The sequence below is a fragment of the Haliaeetus albicilla genome, chromosome 7 (assembly GCF_947461875.1).
Source record: "Haliaeetus albicilla chromosome 7, bHalAlb1.1, whole genome shotgun sequence".
Lineage (NCBI taxonomy): Eukaryota > Metazoa > Chordata > Aves > Accipitriformes > Accipitridae > Haliaeetus > Haliaeetus albicilla.
Genome location: NC_091489.1, coordinates 2901251 through 2919191, shown reverse-complemented (window position 1 = coordinate 2919191; position 17941 = coordinate 2901251). Strand labels below are relative to the sequence as shown.

The 17941-nt window shown below is 46.3% G+C and overlaps 3 protein-coding genes and 1 long non-coding RNA gene across 7 annotated transcripts in view; 3 read left to right on the top strand and 1 right to left on the bottom strand.

Moving 5' to 3' along the window:
• Nucleotides 1–1481, top strand: part of HOXB5 (homeobox B5) — a 3195-nt gene extending 1714 nt beyond the window's left edge. Inside the window, exon 2 of the mRNA XM_069786513.1 lies at nucleotides 73–1481. Coding sequence (XP_069642614.1) covers nucleotides 73–320 — 248 coding nt within the window. The 3' untranslated portion in view covers nucleotides 321–1481. The remainder of the gene's footprint in view (nucleotides 1–72) is intronic.
• The window catches only part of LOC138685974 (uncharacterized), a 12723-nt gene extending 10412 nt beyond the window's left edge, over nucleotides 1–2311 (bottom strand). Inside the window, exon 1 of the long non-coding RNA XR_011325316.1 lies at nucleotides 2093–2311. This is a non-coding gene — a long non-coding RNA (uncharacterized lncRNA). The remainder of the gene's footprint in view (nucleotides 1–2092) is intronic.
• HOXB3 (homeobox B3) overlaps nucleotides 1–17941 on the top strand; it is a 58082-nt gene that overhangs the window by 13795 nt on the left and 26346 nt on the right. The gene's annotated exons all lie outside the window — the stretch shown is intronic.
• On the top strand, nucleotides 1805–17941 carry HOXB4 (homeobox B4). 3 transcript variants are annotated; one of them, XM_069786516.1, is made up of 3 exons: nucleotides 1805–2579; nucleotides 15318–15744; nucleotides 16500–17941. In XM_069786516.1, the coding sequence occupies exons 2-3, from the start codon at nucleotides 15324–15326 to the stop codon at nucleotides 16814–16816; spliced, it is 738 nt and encodes a 245-aa protein (XP_069642617.1). In that variant the 5' UTR covers nucleotides 1805–2579; nucleotides 15318–15323; the 3' UTR covers nucleotides 16817–17941. The 3 variants fall into 3 exon arrangements, with proteins under 3 accessions (XP_069642617.1, XP_069642616.1, XP_069642618.1); XM_069786515.1 differs by lacking the exon at nucleotides 1805–2579 and adding an exon at nucleotides 10163–11776; XM_069786517.1 differs by lacking the exon at nucleotides 1805–2579 and adding an exon at nucleotides 14987–15203.

Sequence of the window (17941 nt, the reverse complement as noted above, 5' to 3'; positions counted from 1 at the left end):
ATAGCCTTAAGGATAACAAAAATCCTAGCAGAAAGCAAAATCCCAAACCCCGCTGTTGTCCGTGTTATTCAGACATGACTGGACCAGACGGTAAGAGGGCGAGGACAGCGTACACTCGCTACCAGACCCTGGAGTTGGAAAAGGAATTCCACTTCAATAGATATCTCACCCGCAGGAGGAGAATAGAGATCGCTCACGCTCTCTGCCTCTCCGAGCGCCAGATCAAAATCTGGTTCCAGAACAGGAGGATGAAATGGAAGAAGGATAATAAACTGAAAAGCATGAGCTTAGCCTCGGCGGGCAGCGCCTTTCAGCCATAGATTCTAGAGGAGGAATATCGAGGAAAGAAGAGGAGGCGAGAAAGAAATACGTAAATAAATAAATAAAGCGCCGCAGATCTTAGTTTCGGAGTACTGTACAGTGAGGCACCTTCTTTTCGGCATGTTGTTGATATTTGAAAACAACGCGTATGGTACCGTTATCCCAGGACTGAGTTCATGTCGTGTTCTGTTTGGGTTTGGTTTGGTTTTTTTTTTTTTTTTTATTTTTCTTAATTAAATTTTATTTCCAGATGCTCCTCATGCTCTTGTTGTTCCTATAAATGTATGTGTCCGTGCTCTCTTGATGCTTTCTGGAAAGCTAGCATGTTTTATGTGAGCCCTTTAAATGTTATAACTTATTTATAAATCGAAAACAGATACGATTGTTTGTTTATATGTTGGCTTTTTTTTTTCCCCTTTCCTGAGTTTACTGCTTTTGGGTGAGTTCTTCTCTGCCCAAGCTAAAATCGGGGGTTCCTGCACTACAGTCGCAGAAAAAAAAATCTAAAAAACCAAACAAAAATGTAAAAAAATAAAAAAGGAAAAAAAAATAAAAAGCTCTTGTATCTTTCTGTCTTAAAATTGTCCAGTCTGTGTTTTAGTTCAAACTTCAGGCCAGGATTTCTAGTCCCAGGCTAATTCCGAGACGTACTCTTAGACGTGGGTAAACTTCACTATTAAAAAAAATGTATAAAATCGGACCAACAATAGAGTGCTCTAATGTTTGTAAATACTAGAAATATTTCTGATGTGACTAATAAACGGTTTGTAGTGGGCAGAATGAATGCAATGTTATGTGTAAAAATGGCATCTGTCATGTCTAGCTGCCTGTTAGTACTTTGCCAATAAGCTTTTTGTATTTGTTTGTAGCTTTACTTGAAGTCAAATAAACGTTTCTCCTATTCACAAAGCCTCCCAGTTGCACTTTCTACACAACCTCTGAGACTTGCAGCCCATGCTAAAGCCGGAGCGATGCCTGACATGGAGCTGAGCCTGTGCTGGGGGCTCTCAGCAAGAGCTCCAGCCTCTCCTGGGCAGCTCCTTGCGAGCTCCGAAACACCAAATATTCACATCAAATCCCCTTCAGGCACCGCACGGGAATAAACCGCGACCCTCCACGCTGCCCTCCGAACCGCCGTCTCCCCCAAAACAACACCGACCCCCCCACACCCCCCTACCCCCCCTCAGCGTATCAGACAAACTGGTTGCAAGTACTTCAAGTTGCAATAACACGGTATAAACGCTTCCCCGGCAGATTTACGTGCATTTCAGGATTTGTCAGTCACAGATACACACACGCACACGCACATTTGAAAAGCGAGAGGTATTTATATCCACATATATGTCCACGGAAACCTGTGTTCTATAGAATTACAGATCTGTGTGTATGTAGAGATATATTTATTATCTATCTATCTAAACCACATGTATATACATAATACATTTCCGTGCTAAACTGTACTCTCTCCGCTACCTCTCGTCCTCGGTTTATTGTGCTTAACTGCTTTTACCTCCTAGTCTCTGGCTCAACATGTAAACAACAGCTCACAGCTCTGTAACTACTGACACTTACTACAACGAGTCATTCCGGCTGCAGATAATTTAACATCATCAAAGATGGCAAATGTTGCCATTTCGCTACCTAGGGAATCTAACAAGGCACGAGATACTCCGGTTTAAAGTCGCTCGATTTGGCAAAACGCCACTGACATCTCTACAATACAGCTTAGGCTTTTTGTTCGTAGCAAGTAAAGTTGGAGCTTAAAACTTACCAAACTTAATCTCCCACTGTTTAGGTACTTCTTAAGTGATTTTGAGAGGGATGTGAAGTGGACTGTCAGATCCCAAACCATTTGCTCGCCTTCCCTTGATATTTTTTTTCCTTTTTTTTTTTTTTTTTTTTTTACCAATAGCAAACTATACCAAAAGTGGGTATGACATTTAGATGTCAAATGGATAGGGTTTTATCTAGAAGTTAGATCGTAAAAATCGCCCAGACCTCAGACAGATACCCCTCACTGGCTCTCAAAAGTCACGTGAGGTCCATAAAGTTAGTTTTATGGTTTTGGGGAGTTGACAATGTACAATATATTTCACATTCTCTAGAATGTTAAGTGACACTTTAACTGCTTGGTTTGGCTTGTAAGGGGCAGCAATGGGTGAGCACTTTTCCAGATGAGATAAACGTTGCAATTGCAGGGAACATGTTTTGCGGGTCCAGTTTTCAGTCCAGAGAGCCAATAGACTGGAGTCCTGAAAGTAAGTTCTTCTGAAATATTATCTGCTTAAACTATTTTAAAGGGTTGATATGGCTAAAGGCTGAGCGGGGAGGAAAGAGGGTCTGTCTCTCTTCCAGAGCTTTATTTCTCACTTTTAGAAGGTCCTAATTCTTATCCTCCCGAGAGCTGGAATTGCATTACATTTCCATCACAGCTTCCAGGCCCGCAAGTAAACTTTGGAGGAGCGGGAGAAATAGAAAATCTGTAAAGATTCATTATCATTGCAAGGCAAACTCCATCCTGTCTTTGCCGGGGGACGTGTGTACTTCAGACAAAGTTTGGGTTTGTCCTTCGCCATGGAAAAAGGCTCTTGCTCGTTTAGCGGAGGGGATTCGGTGTGGTTTATCCTGCTCGCAAATAGCCACAAATCTGGCCCGCGCCTTTGCATTGCAACTAGCTATATTCTGTCTGTGCTCTTCAGGTTGTTAACACCTTTTGCTTTTCATTCTTTTCACCTGCTTGCCAGAGAAATGCGTGCACTTTTTTGGTACTTTCGGCCTGTGTAGACACCGGGGGTTTTGCCCCGGGTTCCCCCCCCCCCCCCCCCCCTTTTTCTTTTTTTTTTTGTTTCCCTTGGATTTCGGTTTTTTTCCAATACGAACGAGTGTCCTCCTATTTCCGTAGTTCGTTTCTACCATATGGAGACACTGAATGACCGCTGTTATGTCTCCAGCCTGTCTTGAAGTGCTACAGAAAAATAATCAGAGAGGCTGCAGTTTGCATACGGACCCTCCAAACCTTATGGAACCCACCGATATCTCTCCCAGATTTCCTTCTCTCCCTCTAAGGCTGACATCGGTCTGGAAAAGGCAGGCAGCAACCTTTTTCTTGGGGAAAATAAACAAGTTAACGGGGAAGGGCAGGAGAGCAGAGCCTGCCATGGGAAGGGGGGCGAGGGGCTGCGCCGGGCAGGTGGTCCCGGCCGGAGGCTCCGGCTCCGCGGCCGCGCAAATAAAGCAAAATAGAGCAAAATAAGGCAGATATAGCAAAAATAGAAGGGCGGGGGGGACACCTCAAAACAACCCTGGAGAGGTTGGGGTTTTGGTTTTGTTTTTTTTTTTTTGAAGCCGAGTGGCCACATCTGTAGCAGAGGTGGGGGGACAATTCGTCCACACCTGAACCAACTCGCATCTATTCCCCCCCCCCTCCCGCTCGCTCCTTAAAAAATTAAAAAAAAAAAAAAAGTTCAAAGCAGAGGTACGGGGGGTGGGGTGGGGTGTTTCTAGAATTTGGAGCAGTCAGAAGCTTCTTCCCCCCCCCCCCCCTCCTTTTTACGGTAAGACAACATTTGGTGGACACATGTCCGTCTCTTTTACACAAAGCAGAATGTCCCCCTTTAGCACACTTTGGAGATTGCTTTTCCTTCCTTGGGCTGTTTTTCCTGTCCTGCTCCATGTGTCTCCTAATATCTTTGCTATCATCATTTGAACTTCTGGCTTCTCCCTGAGCAGGCAGAGGGTGGCCAGTGCAATCCTGCAAAACCTCTGCTCTGAAAACCTGTAAACACAAACGCAAAAGCTGGAAATTCAAGGAAGGGGAGCAGGGTGCAGGGAGCCTTTCCGAGTCAGCAGGCTGGTTTTATGCTGAACAGCCTCTCCCTGATCTCTGTGCAAGCTGGACGCCTGCTTTTCGGTTGATAATAAAGATATTTTACGGGATCCTAAAGGACTTCGCTGGCATGGTCTTTAAAGGTGAATTCAGCCGCACAAACACGACGGGCGGTTTGTCTACACGGGGTTAGAAGCCCTTGGAGGAGAGGGGATGTGGGGAGAGGTGTGTGAGTGTGTCGGGGTTAGACCAAGGGATGGCCTGAGAACGCTTTGCCCTTCTGTGCTGGGGACTAGAAATAATTTCTGCTGATTCAAATGATAACGAGCGATTTAGGCAAGAAAAGTGACATCCCTCCCCCTTAATGTATGTCTGAAAATGGAACCATACAGTCAACGCACGCATGTACCCATGAACACCGTGTTTCCAAAAGATATTCATCCATCCATGTAGCCATAGATCTATCCATCCATCCACCTTTTCCCTATCCATCATCTGCATCACTGTCCGATCCCCACATCCCAACCCAAAGGGATTCTTCTTTTCTATAGTCCCAGGCAAACTTTCCTTCCAAATCCACTCCAGTCACAGGAGGCACAAGGTGTTGTTTTTTTTTTTTTTCCTCAAGTACCACCATTTCTAATCCCTTGGTGTCCACAATATGTTATTTCAAGGAGGAAAAAGCAGACCAGGATAGCCAGAGCAAGGGGAATTTGCAACGCAGTTTAGGTACAGGACATTGCAGCAAGGAGGAGATGTCTGTATGGGTCACAACAGGTAACGACCCTTGATTTGAGCATCCTCTGCACAGGGATGGCACCGGGCCTGTGCCACAGCGAAGGAGCAGGGACTGGATTTTATTGCTGGCATAATAGTATCATCCTTCCCATCGGTCACAAAATCCCCTGTCCTCTCCATCCACAAGATCTGCTTTCTACCTGCAGCGTGTAACATGATTTTTTTTTTTTTTTTTTTCTTACAAGCTGGATTTTAGGGGGTTTATTTGCATGTTGGATTTTTTTTTTTCCCCCTACATGGTGTTAATATCCAGCTTCCTGTGAGGCATGAGGAGGTATAACTGGCTCCCATTTTACAGCCTGGAAGGGGTCACAGGCTTCCCCCCCGCCCCCCATCCTTTAAAGAAAAAAAAAAAAAAAATCTCCCTGTTGCTGGTGAAAAGGAAGTATAAGGAGAGTAAACAGGAAAACGGAGCTCTGACCGTGCAGGTAGGCGGGGATTTTCCTTTGCATTTTTCATCGTTTCTCTCACTTTAATGGCATACATCAGACATGGGCCAATTAGTTCTTCTGTAGCTGTAGAAGACAGAATAAATACAAAATGCTTTAATATCAAGTCTAAGAATACGGAGAATCTCTAGGACATGATTACTGCCTAGGAAGGAAAATCTCTTTTTTAAAACCTGTAGTTGTGCAGACCTTTATGCCATGACTCTGGATACAGATGGGGAAAAACCTCTTATTTAAGGACTCTCCAAAACGGAGTCCAGTGGTGACCTGGGTAGATGGGGGCTGTTTGCCCCAAATGTGCAAAGTCTCCCACAGCCTAGAGGAGCCTCCCCGTGCGCTCACCTGGCTCACGGCATCTCTCACTCACTAAAAATGGGTGCAACCATATCCACTTTTGCCTTTTTTTGCCCCCTGTCCTGTCTCTTCAGCCTCTTCCCATGCCTGAAGGTTTCTTATTTCATTTAGTAAACAGTACAGAAACCTCCCCTGGTACTTTGAAGGGAAAAAAACCTGAGCCCAAAAGCAGTTATTTCTTACCCAAGAGCCAGCCCAGGCTCCACAGCCTGGAAGAGCGGAGCTGAGCATCTGTATTAATTAGAGCCCCCTTCAAGCTGCCTTTTGGGGCATCTCCCCAGGGCCCTGTGCCAGGGTGGGCGCAGGACCCCCATGCCCAGGCTGCTGCTGAAGGGTGAAAAAAGATGAAATTTCACCCCTAAAATATCCATTTGGTTCCCAGGTTCGGTCAGCAATAAATGGGGGGGGGGTGTGTGAATGGGTTTGTGAGTGGCACGGAGAGGTTTGGGGAGCGCTTCCATGCGAAAGGCAGCTCGGTGTTGCAATGCAGTTGTCAGGCCATCTTGAATGTCACGGCTGTATTTCTTTTTTTTAGGATTTTTTTTTTTTTAAAGCGTTTGTGCATTTTAGACCACCTCTGCTCACAGGGTATGGCGTAACACAAAATAAAATTTCCTTCCACCCAGGTTTAAAAAATTCAACCAAGTAAGCAAGCAGACCAAACTAAAAACAAAAGCAAAACAAAGAAACCCCACCAAAAACAAACTTCGCCAAGGTAACCTAGTTACAGATGTGTATGATGTCTTATTTTATTCAACAAAAAGTGATTAAAATCTGTTAAAGGATTTAATTAAGAGAATTAAATGAAAAGGAAGGGGCACAAATGAGTTGGAAAAAAGCGAAGCTATTCTAAACGATTAAATCGCCATTTTAACAGTATAATGGGGTTTGCATACTGAAAAGAGAAATCAGAGCTCATATCTCATCAATAATTCATAGGCAAGAGGGATCATTCCGAGGTCAGCAGACTTGTACAGCCCCAGCTCCTCTCTCGGAGGAGAGGGCGAGCATCGTATCACAACCCAACACGGACCCCGGGGGCTGCCGGGTCACCTTTTTAAGGAAAACATAAGCTCCAGGGTTGGGTTTTTTTTTTTCCTTTTTTTTTTTTTTTTAAATTTACCAACTCCCACTGCCCGGGTGTGTTGGTGACCGGTGGTAAGAGAGGGGGAGGGCTGGAGAAGGTCTGGATGTGGTTCATATTGCTCCAGTACAGACACATACCAACAATGTGGTAATTATGTTTTTGAGAAGCCAAAGGGATCTCCTTTTTTTTTGTTGGTTTTTTTCTCGCCACAAAAATGAAGGTTGGGAGGCTGTGGGTCCTTATCTGCCTTGGCGGGGATGGGCTGGCGGCAGGGACTAGAAATTGCCCTGCTCGGGCTGTAATTCTTGTCTTTCATTCTATTTAGAAGAGGGCTCCGATTATTCACCTATTTATTTGCAATAGTCCTGTAAATTACTCCAGCCTACACACGCACACCGTGACCTCCCCAAGAAGGGAAAGCTTTCGAAGGAAACCAGCCCCTTCCCTCCAGCTCCCCTCCCCAAGCCCCTCGCCCTCCCCCACAGCTGAATTTCAGGCTGAGAAATTGCTCTTTCTTTCCCCCAGCCCCAACCTCTTCCTTTTTTTTTTTTTAATTTTTTTATTATACGTCCGACCTGAAGGGAAGGACCTGACGGGATTATTTAAAATCCTCTTGATAAAGGTCTCTCCTCAATTAGGGAACCCGAAAAGGACTTTTATGGGGTTTGGCTCCTCCTCTGGGGGTCTCTTTCCAGCCCTAGAATGGATTTAAGAATGAAATTTTCTTTGAGAGCGTGGCTATTTCGGTGCCTGAGCTGATTTTTTCCCATTCTTCCCTCTCCTAATGTTAAATAAATGGTATCTGGAAGGAGGTTGATAACTTAGCTCGAGAGGTGTCCACCCGGCGTAGTTTTCCCGTGTTCTGTTACCCTAAATAGCTTTAAAAAGAAACTATTTTGACAGCGAGCGTTGAAAGAATAAGACTAGTACGAGGTGGGGTGGTGGTTTTTTTTTTCCCCTCTTTGATTTATCTCTTTTTAACATGTGTATGTATGTGCATGTGTATATACACACATATATATATACCCTTCAAGTCAAAACAAATTACAGCGTTGGGATTTTGCGTCAAGGTGGCAAATCAGGGCTCTGTTTATATAGGGAGACTTTGCAAAACCGGGGCAAGGGGAAGGATTTGGGATGGGGGGGGGGGATCAGACGACCCCGGGCAGGGGGATTCGGTGCATTTTCCTCGGCTGTAACATCCCCGAGCAGCCAGCAGAGCTCGCTTCAGACCAAGTTCACTGCCAGCGGGGACGGGACGGGCCGAGCCGGGCCGGGCTGGAACGGGACCGGCCCCCCCCGCCGCCCCCCCCCGGGGCTCCGGTTCCATCCGGACGGGTACGGAACTGCTGGTCGTCGAACCCCGGTTCTCCAAAAATAATCATAGGAATTGTTTCCTCGTTATCCCTCCCTCCAAAAAGAGGGGGGGGAGGGGGGAATAAAATTAAAAAAAAAAAAAAATCAGAGCAGTCTAATTACCGCAGTCAACAGCTCACCTAGGTGAAATGCCAAATAAAAGAGAAATAACGCAATGCAGCTGTGGTCTAAAGGATTTTTCCCCCATCCCTCCTGTTCTTTTAAATATAAAAAGGGGGGGGGGGGGCAAAAGGGGGGGAAAAATGCAGCGGTCTTAGACAGCAATGGACAAGCTGGAGATAAACATCTAAAGTTTGCAAAGCTCCGATTTTTTTTGTTGTTGTTGTTCTCCCCTGGGGGGAAAAAAAATCAAGAAGAAATGTCCAGGGTTTGGTTGTTATTTTTTTTCCCCCTTTCTTTCTAAAAGTAAAATAAATAAAATAGGGAAATCAGCGCCGCATTAGTTTCTAGAGACGTAGACGGTAACTCTGGTCTTGGGGGGCTTGTTAGTACAGCATTATAGCTCGAGGGGTCAAAAAGTTGAGGGTCAAAAGTTTACGCTGTGCGTGACTCAGTCTTGTGTATAACCCTGATAGACTGATGTCAGGGTGAGAAAAAAAAAAAAAGGAGAAAAAAAGAAAGCGGGGAGGGGGGCGAGGTGGGAGGAAGAGTCTCTGCTTATGGGCAGAGATGGGAGAGGATGATAGCGAGGTGGGAGCGACCTTCAGCCGCAAGCTGGAGAGATGCGGGGGGGGGGGGGGGGAAGAGGGCTGCAGGATTTGGGGTGGGATGTCGGTAGAAAATAAGGTAGATTGATTTGGGTCTCTCGTGAGGAAACGCCGAGCGACTTCTTAGTATTTTTCCAAGATAACCCCTGAAACGCTATTTGGAGTCGAATTAACAGAATATAGGGGGGAAATGCATTTATTAAATCCAATTACGTGGAGGTCCCTCTAGGATATTAACGCGAGCTGTTAAAAAATAATTTTCTTTCCAGCGTCGATTTTGTTTGGATAGGGCTTAAATTATACCGAAAGAAAAAAAAAAGTCTGACACGGTTGGTGAAAATGTGTTCTAACATCTTTACTTGGAAACACTTCCCAAACCCTTGGAGAGGTGCCTGCCTCCCGCCTCCCCCGGGTGCCGGAGCAAATACTCATCCAAAATAATAAAAGAATTACACGAAATAACGCCCCTGATTTACTACTTGCATTTCTGCCTTAATCGTAGGAAATCGAGAATAATGATATATAGGCAAAATCAATGGACTGGTGGCTTTAAAAAATCCAATGTATGTATTTAAAGGCGCTTTTAAGTGCCCGTTTCGTCGCTCGGTCCGGTTAAAGTAGCTAATTTTGTTTTGCAGCACGCTTTCCGTCGGAATTTGAATGAAATGTTTCATATTTCTTGCTTGAAATGTGACTCCACTCTGGTCATTGCAACAGTTTAATGAACTGATATAATAAATATTTCCCTTGGCATTTCGAAGTTATTTCTACACTGCCAGACTTTGAACCCTCCAAACTCTAAATATTATTTGCACTGGGACTGGGGAAGATCTTTTCAATAGCTTCTTAAGCAAACAGTCTTAGCAAGGCAAACTCTCCTGGAAAAAAAAAAAGGCAAAAAAAAAAAAAAGCGCCCTGCAAATTTGCTTTTTTTCTCCCCTCGGCTTTTAAATATTTTCAGTGACTAAATACTTATAACAGGGGTCATTTTTCTTGGAAGAGAAAGAGAGAATATTAGAGCCCTGGGAAAGGCATTCTGGAAAATCCATTTGCTTTCCCGATGCGGATATATTCATGGAGTAGGTGAAATTCAAGAGAACGTAAAGCGTTTTGTTTCGCGTGATAAGGCTCGGGTTTAATTAATTGCCATGAATTTGCTTGGTATTTATAAAATATCACTATATAAGGGCTACCGTTTAGTTGTAACTTGGGTGATCCATCTCTTCGCCCTTGTAATTACTGTACTTATCTCTCTAGAACAGTCATTTCTACTCCAGGTTTATAGAACAGGTAATGGATAATAAAGGCCATTTGTTTTCGGGATATTAAAACAAGCAGGTATAATTTCACGGCAATAAAAAAAAAAACCTCCCAACTTTCCTTATAATATTCACTCCTACATCATAACGTTTAACTTTCAATTTAGGGACGCGAGGCTGCGTGTTCGTTGGAAGTGGGTTCATTTGGAGAGATGTAAGGGGGGGGGGCGAGGAGAGAGGGAGGAAATTAAAGGTAGCATTTTCAAGGATATTTCTAATTTATCTCCCTTGCTCGGGACGGACTGGCTTGGCCCGGGGGTGAGGGTCTCTGAGTACCGGCCAGCGCTGCAAACACAATTCAGGGTGGGTTTTCCTTCTATTATTTTTTTTTTCTTTCTTTCTTTTCCCTACCGGACAATCAATTGAATGCGCTTTTTAATCCCGATTTACTTTCCAAATGACCTCTTTATCGCGGGAAGAAACGCGGGGTTGGAGCTGGTGGTGTAAACGCGGAGATAAATGGTGAATCCTCGCAGGGATGCTCCGCTCCCCCCGTCCCTGCCAGCGCTCCTCGCTTGCTGCTTCCCGGGCTTTAGGTGAAAATATGATTTAATTTTTTTTTTTCCATTAGAAGTGAAAAGGATACACAAGGCTGGCTGGGAAACCACGCAAGGCTTAAATCTTCGTTTCCCCGTTGCAAAGCAGGTGTGGGCTCATTTCCACCTAATCCTGCAGCCCATTTATACAGCTCAGATGCGGTCGAGGCGCCGGTTGTTCCTTATTAAAAGTTCTGCCCTAAAGAAACACCTCAGACCTCCGTTTGCTGGGCGGGGAGGGAGGAAAATCCCAGTTTAATACCCAAACCGGAAAGGTTTGCGCTTCCGAAAGGGGTGAGAAAAAAAATTAAAATAATAAAAAAAAAAAAAAAGAAAACATTAAAATAAAAATAAAATTTAAAAAAATAAAAATAATAAATAATCCCCATTCTCCTTGCTGCCAGACTTGAGAGCGAGATCTCCGGGGGAAGGGGGGGGGGGGATATACGCGGGGAAAATTAAGGGGGAAAAAAAAAAAGCCCTAAAAGTGACAGCGCGGAGCGGCGCGGAGGGAGCGCGGCGCGGGGTGAACCGCGGGTCAGCGCGGCTCTCGGCGGCCGCCGCGCTGCGGACACGCCTCGCTGTTTAACAAAGACTGACAAACTATGAGATTAATACCAAAACTTGCGGGTTTCCCACCCCAAAATGCTCAGAGGGCCTCCTGGCTCTGCCAGGAGCAGTTCCGCTCGCCTTTAAGGACAATAGTGGTTTATACTGGGGGGAGAGGGGGAGGGGGCACCAACAAACCCCACCACAAAAAAAAAAAAAAAAAAAAGAAGAAGAAGAAGGAGAGAGAGAAATTAGTGTTCTCGAGAAATAATCTCCTTGAAAAAGCAACACGGGGGAGAGAGAGCAGAATAGCCCAGGCTGGATTTGGGGGGGGCTGGGGGGTGCGCAGGGGGTTTCTATAGGATTCCGCCTGCAAAACCTTCCCAAGTTTTAAGGGAGCGTCCTACCCCCCCCCGGGGGTTACTCGGAGGAAAGGACCCACGTTTTGTCAAGGTAGGTACCGCTGTCGGAGTTACACCTGGGCGGTGGGGGGAGCCGGGGGGGGGGCACCCCCTGCTTAGTGCCCTCTCTTTTGGGGAGACCAAAGAGACGCTCAGCAGCAGGAGCGGTTTAATCCCCCCCCGCCCTGCGCTGGCAGGTGCCTTGAGGAAGGTTTTGGGGAGGATTTGGGGCTCACCCTGTCCCCCCCTTTTGGGGGGGGTGTGGGAAAAAGCCGGGGGGCCCGAGGGAAGACTCCCCCCTTCCCAACGGAGGTTGCTTTGAAATGGAAAAAAAGCCCGGGTGAAATTTGCTGTGAGAAACTTCCGCGACGTGGGGCGGTTTCCCAGCGAAAGGGAGAAAGGTGTGCGGAAAGGGGGGGGGGGGGTCTGGGGGGGCAGCGAGGGGCTGCCTTTAATTTGGGATCAGAAGGAGCGAGGGGGAGATTTCTTGGAGGTGTGGTGGGGGGAAGATTTCTGGTAAACGCTAGGGGTGCTGGTTTGCTGGCACCAAACCCCTTGTGTCATTGGGGAGGAAAATTAAAACCGATTTTTTTTTTTTTTTAAGGATGTGGGAGGGGGTTAAAAATACGGAATAGGCCTAGTTTTTCTATTCAGGCTTCTCTCCTCCGTTAGGAGATCGCTACGGTACTGGCTGCGAGGAAATACAATAAAATAAATCAGAGAAGGGAATGGAAAAGAGGAATAAAATTTAAGGAGGGAAAAAAAAAAAGAGCTCTAATGGGATTGGTTCTGTAGAATTATTTTATGGCATCCATCTACACGTTGTACAAGCAGATTTGACTTGGCTTCTTACTTTTATGGCAGGTTTTAGAGGGGAAGGTAAATTTTAGAGTTGCTGCCTGCTCCCCAGCAAAGTGTAGGTGCTGGTTTGTGGAGGTGGGAAAAAATCTCTGCTCTGTGCAAAAGGCGTCTTCGCTTTCCTCTGCTTCTTTTGCTGGAAACCTGGGTTTTGTTTAGGCGTGTAAAATGGTTTGGGGGTTGTCCTAAGTGCGTTTGGGCTTATTTCTTAAGATATGCCTTCGTTTTTCTGTTTATCTGGGAATTATACGTTTTCTCAGGAAAACCGACCATTCACCTTAAAGTACCTGAAAAATCTCGGGGCATCGTGTGTCCGGGAAAACTGCGGGACGTTCCTTCTTGGCCGTAACTATTTTTTGTTAGGAAAAATGCAGGAGTTTGTGAAATATATTTAAGATATTCCTCAGGAATTTTAATGTAGGGGAAACGCAGCTTTTCTCTGATAGCCTCTCTGCAGTGGCATTTAAATGCAATTAATTCGGGAGATACTTGACCAAAAAATGTTCTGCCTTTTGAAATACAAAGAAAAAAAGAAGGCGGGGCGGGGGGGGAGAGGATGCTATACTTTTAATCTCTTGGGCAACTGTAATTTTAAACGAAATCTCAACATGATGCTACCCTCATTAGTTCCGAATGAAGGTTCATTACCTAGACAGTATGAATATTTTATTGCTTTATATCCCTTTTTCGGAAATGAAACGCCTTTGATCTTTTTCTCGGGTTGTAAAAAGAATTGCCTGTCATTAAAAAAAAAACCTGTCGTCCCATCTGCCTTTACATTCTGTATTTCTTTTCATCTGTTTCTTTCTTTCTTTTTTTTTTTTTTATAATTTATCCGCACACGCACGTATAAACCCAAACCTTGGTTGACCTCCGAGAACGAAAAAATGGATGAAATCTTTGTGCTGCGTACCAGTGAATAATTACGAGGGTTTCAGGGTGGAGGGGGACGGAGCTATGGCATTTTGCTTTTAAACGACGATTATTTGGATTCGAGTCTCGTTGTGCGTCTATACTTATATATTCAGTCCAGGAGCTGATTTTTTTTTTTTTTTTTCCGCACAGCGGTAAACTAATGTATAAGGTATGAGGGAGAAGGCAGAAAAGTTCTAGTTTTTCTGATCTAGCATCAGCTAGTCGGATACTGAGTTGATGCTTGAATTAATCGTCTTTCCTCTGAAGAGTGAATGTTTTTACCGTCTTTACCTATAGATTAATTCTTGATCTCTCGAGTTACAAAACTTTACCCCCCTGCCCCCCTTCCCCAGAAGAGAATTATGGCGGTAGGCGAAGATCTCTGACCAAGGAGGATGCATCTGTCTTCTATATGTACCCTGTAGATCCGAATTTGTGTAAAGGAAGTTGGGTCACAAATTCGTATCTAGGGGAATATGTAGTTGACACAAACACTACAGGTCACAAACCCAGAAGGCATTAAAAAAAAAAAAAAAAAAAAGCCACCCACACCCCCAAAACCCTAAAGAAAAGGGTGAAAACACGATCCTAACCAGAAAACCGTTTGATAACTGAAAAGAAATACTTTGGATTTGACCTTAGCTCAACTCCAGCGCTCCTGCGATAAACTTTATCATCACTTCGAGATAAAATCTGAGCTGCGAAGGCGGGAGGAGGGGGGGGGGTCAGGGGCGTTATTACCGCGATTTGCGAGCCAGGATCCCACTAGTGCTTTAGTTCGTGTAATCTCAGCACTGACACCGGCAAAAAATATTGCTTGCTTTCCTGCCGCTTGCGAGGAGCTTATTGCGCGTTTCAGGTTTAAACACGAATTTGAGGAATTGGGGGTGGCTTTTTGCGAGGCTGCTGCTCCGCTCGGGCTTTTAAAGCGCCTTTATGAGGAGAAGGGCGAGGCGAAGCTGCTTTAGGACTTGGGCAAATTCGCTTTTGTAATTGTTCATCAAGTCCTTGATTTCTTGCTTGGAGGACGGGCTCCTTTTTTTCCATCGGTGCGTGGGAAAACAGTCAATCTCAGAGCCCAGCTAAATGTGATTTAGGAGACCGGGTACCCCGAATTAGCTGATGAATTTCTTATCGATCCCAAACAAGCCCTATTCATCTCTGCCAGGCTCGGGGCGCAATGTCCCTTCCCGTATCACCTTAGCACGGAATGAGATGCGACCACCACCCGGAGGGACCGCCATGGATCATGTGCTGGGGCAGCGGCTGTGAGCCGCAACCCCCCCCCCCCCCCCCCCGAAAAATCACTTTGACCCTCTATTTTATTTTATTTTTTGCTTTCAGGGGTTCTGTGGGATTTTTATTTTTCCCACCCCCCCTTTCCCCCCCGACCCCCCCCGACCCAGGACACACCCCCGAGGGGTGTGGGCCTGGGTGGGGGTGTCTTGTTGGGGGGGGGGGGTGGGTGATTGGGGTGGGGGCCGGTTCTCACCCACGGGGCGCTGCGGAGCCCGGGGCCGGCGGGACCCGGAGGCGCCGGCCCCGAGGGCGGCCGGAGGGGAGCGGGCGCCCCCGGCCGCCTCCCCGGGGATGCTCGGGGGGCCCCGGGAGAAGCCGGGCTGGGCAGATTTCCTTATCCGGGGATCGCAGGGCACCTCGCCATTGGCCCGCGCTGTCACATGGATTCCAACTTTGTTCACTTGACAGTAAGTAGGAGGGTTTCACGAAACAGGAAAACCGAGTAAAGGGGGGGGGGGGACAGGAATAAATTTTAGGAGAGAGATATATATATATTTTTTTTCCGTGTGTACAATCCTAAGAAATTAATGGCCATGAGCTCGTTTTTGATCAACTCCAACTATGTGGACCCCAAGTTCCCACCCTGTGAAGAGTATTCCCACAGCGATTACCTTCCCAATCACTCGCCGGAATATTACAGCAGCCAGAGGCGAGAGAGCACTTTCCAACATGAAGCGATGTACCAGCCGCGGTCAGCCTGCAAGGAGCAGCTCTACTCGTCCTGTCCGAGCTCCGGCCACCAAGCAGCGGTGTTATCCCCCCGGGGTCATGTCCATCCTCCGGCCGGACTGCAGAGCCACCTCTCTGAGCCAAACCATCCCTGCGAGCCGGTCACCCCCAGCCCACCACCCTCCTGCAGCCAAAACTCTCTGAACCAAAGCCCTTCCAATTCCTCTTGCAAAGAGCCGGTAGTTTACCCCTGGATGAAAAAAGTCCATGTAAGCACGGGTAAGTGAACTAAAGTGGCTTTGCTTTATACTAAGTAGCACCTCAAAGTCTTGTAGAAATCTTATTGCACCAGTTGTAAAATAACCATTCGTGGAGATTTACGATCGCCTGTTTGCAGAGCGGTATAATTACATCCTCCATAAATTTTTATTGCTCTGCTTGGCCATGTGCCTTTGAAGTCTCTGTTACCATCCTCCTCCAATTTCTTGCAGGCTACTTTTTTTATGGCTGTTGAATCTTCATAAGTTAAGTTTTATGTTTTCGTAATTTGTATTTAAGTGGCGGGTTGAGTAAACTTTTACTATTTCCTCCCCCCTTTTTTTTTTAGTGTGATATTTAATAAAAAGGCGTGTCTGTGTTTGCCTGTTTGCATGTGTGTAGGGGGAACTTTAAAGATTTGGGGATAATAGAGCGATGCTCGAGTCGAGGTGTGTATATATGTGTGTATATACACACATAGAGGGCATGGAAAATGTGTCTAGGGGACCTTATAAAAGCGTTTAGACAGGAATACACGTCAAGCAATGAGGATGGAGGTGGAGATTTGGAGATAGGTTCTGGGTATATTTTTAGAAGGTTTGCCGTGTATTTTTTTTACTATATCCCCCCACCAAAAGAATGTGTGATGCTTTTTTGGGGGGGAAAGGACCCATTAAAGGAACAGCTCAGTAATTCTTCTTCTGCTCTTTTTTTTTCCCTCCCCCCCTTTTTTTTTTCCCCACCCTTTTTCTTTTTCCTCCTTTGTGTTTGTTCAGTAAACCCCAATTACTCAGGAGGGGAACCGAAACGCTCCCGCACAGCCTACACCAGGCAGCAAGTCCTGGAGCTGGAGAAGGAATTTCACTATAACCGCTATCTCACCCGGAGGCGCAGGGTCGAGATCGCCCATTCCCTCTGCCTCTCCGAGCGCCAGATCAAAATCTGGTTCCAGAACAGGAGGATGAAATGGAAAAAAGATCACAAGTTACCAAATACCAAGATCAGGTCTAATTCTTCCAGCTCCTCTGCCAGCCTGCAGATCCCACAAGGAGGATCTCAAAACCGATCCCATGGACCAACCGCCAGCCTATAACTATTCCTTGGATGGATGGAGTGTGCGTGGTTGTGGGTGTGAGTTTGTGTGTGTGTAGGGAACACATGAGAATTTTTTTTTTTTTTAAATGCTCCAAGAAGCGAGGGAAGGAGGGGTACTCTTTATTTATAGGGGGAACAGAGGGAGACTCAGCTGCAACAAAGCAGAGCTGTGCTGTTGTGCCTCTCGTCCATTAAAAGAAGGCTGTAGATAGTAGTTTTCAGATTTGGCTAAGATGGATCCTTGTTTCATCTTTAATCACGCCAAGCTCTGCCCCATTTGTCATGTTTACTCTCCCGTACAAAGGATGGACCTTATGTCTGCTATTACCTCGACAACCAGCGCTCACTTTAATAAATGAGGCTCAGTTTCTTCAAGACGAACTGGATTTTCTCCCCCCCCTTCCCCCCCCTTTTTCTTTTCTCGCCTACCAGCCACAAACGGAAAGTTTCTGTCCCGCCATCCCAAAGACGCGGAGGTTCTAGCACAGCCGTGTGATGGAGAAAAAAAAAAAACCAAGCCACAAAAAAAAACCCAAAACCCAACCAAAATCTCCGCCGGGCGCGGACCGTGGGGAGTGGGGGGGTGTCGGACACTGCGCTGGTCGTGCGTGGGAGTGGGGAACCCTGTGGAAGAAAAAAAAAAAGGAAAATTAGGTCAAGTGGGTGGTGGACAAAGAAAGCAAGAGGATGGAGAGTGATGTAGGACACCCCCCCCCCGCACGCCATTTTTTTTGAGTCCAGCAGGTTAATTGTGAATCTGGGAAAGGGGGGGTGGGAGGGGAGAGGGGAAAAGCAGGGATTTAGGTTAGAAACTGGGTGATAAAGAATGGCACCTGGAGTGGGGGGGGGGAGCTCCTCTCCCGCTGTCTAGCCCAGTTTTGTGCTGAAAATGTGAATTACGGACGGAGGGGTGAGGGCTCGCCCCTCGGGGGGGGGGAGCAGGGGGTGAGGCAGGGGTTTGGCGAGGCTCCCCCCGACACCCCGCCCGGTCCGGCCACCTCCATCCCCTCCCTTTGTCCTTCGGGAGGACCAGGATTACCTGTAAATAGCAGAGAAAAGGAACAAAACCAACAACAACAACAAAAAGCGCAATTGGAAATAAATTTTTTCATTGTGAATCTGA

Bases quoted from the DNA above. Each gene is read 5' to 3' on its own strand.
- HOXB4 (XM_069786517.1), top strand. From the start codon at position 15,177: ATGGATTCCAACTTTGTTCACTTGACA. The intron at 15,204-15,317 runs GTAAGTAGGAGG...TACAATCCTAAG, and splicing joins CCAACTTTGTTCACTTGACA to AAATTAATGGCCATGAGCTC. The intron at 15,745-16,499 runs GTAAGTGAACTA...GTGTTTGTTCAG, and splicing joins AAAAGTCCATGTAAGCACGG to TAAACCCCAATTACTCAGGA.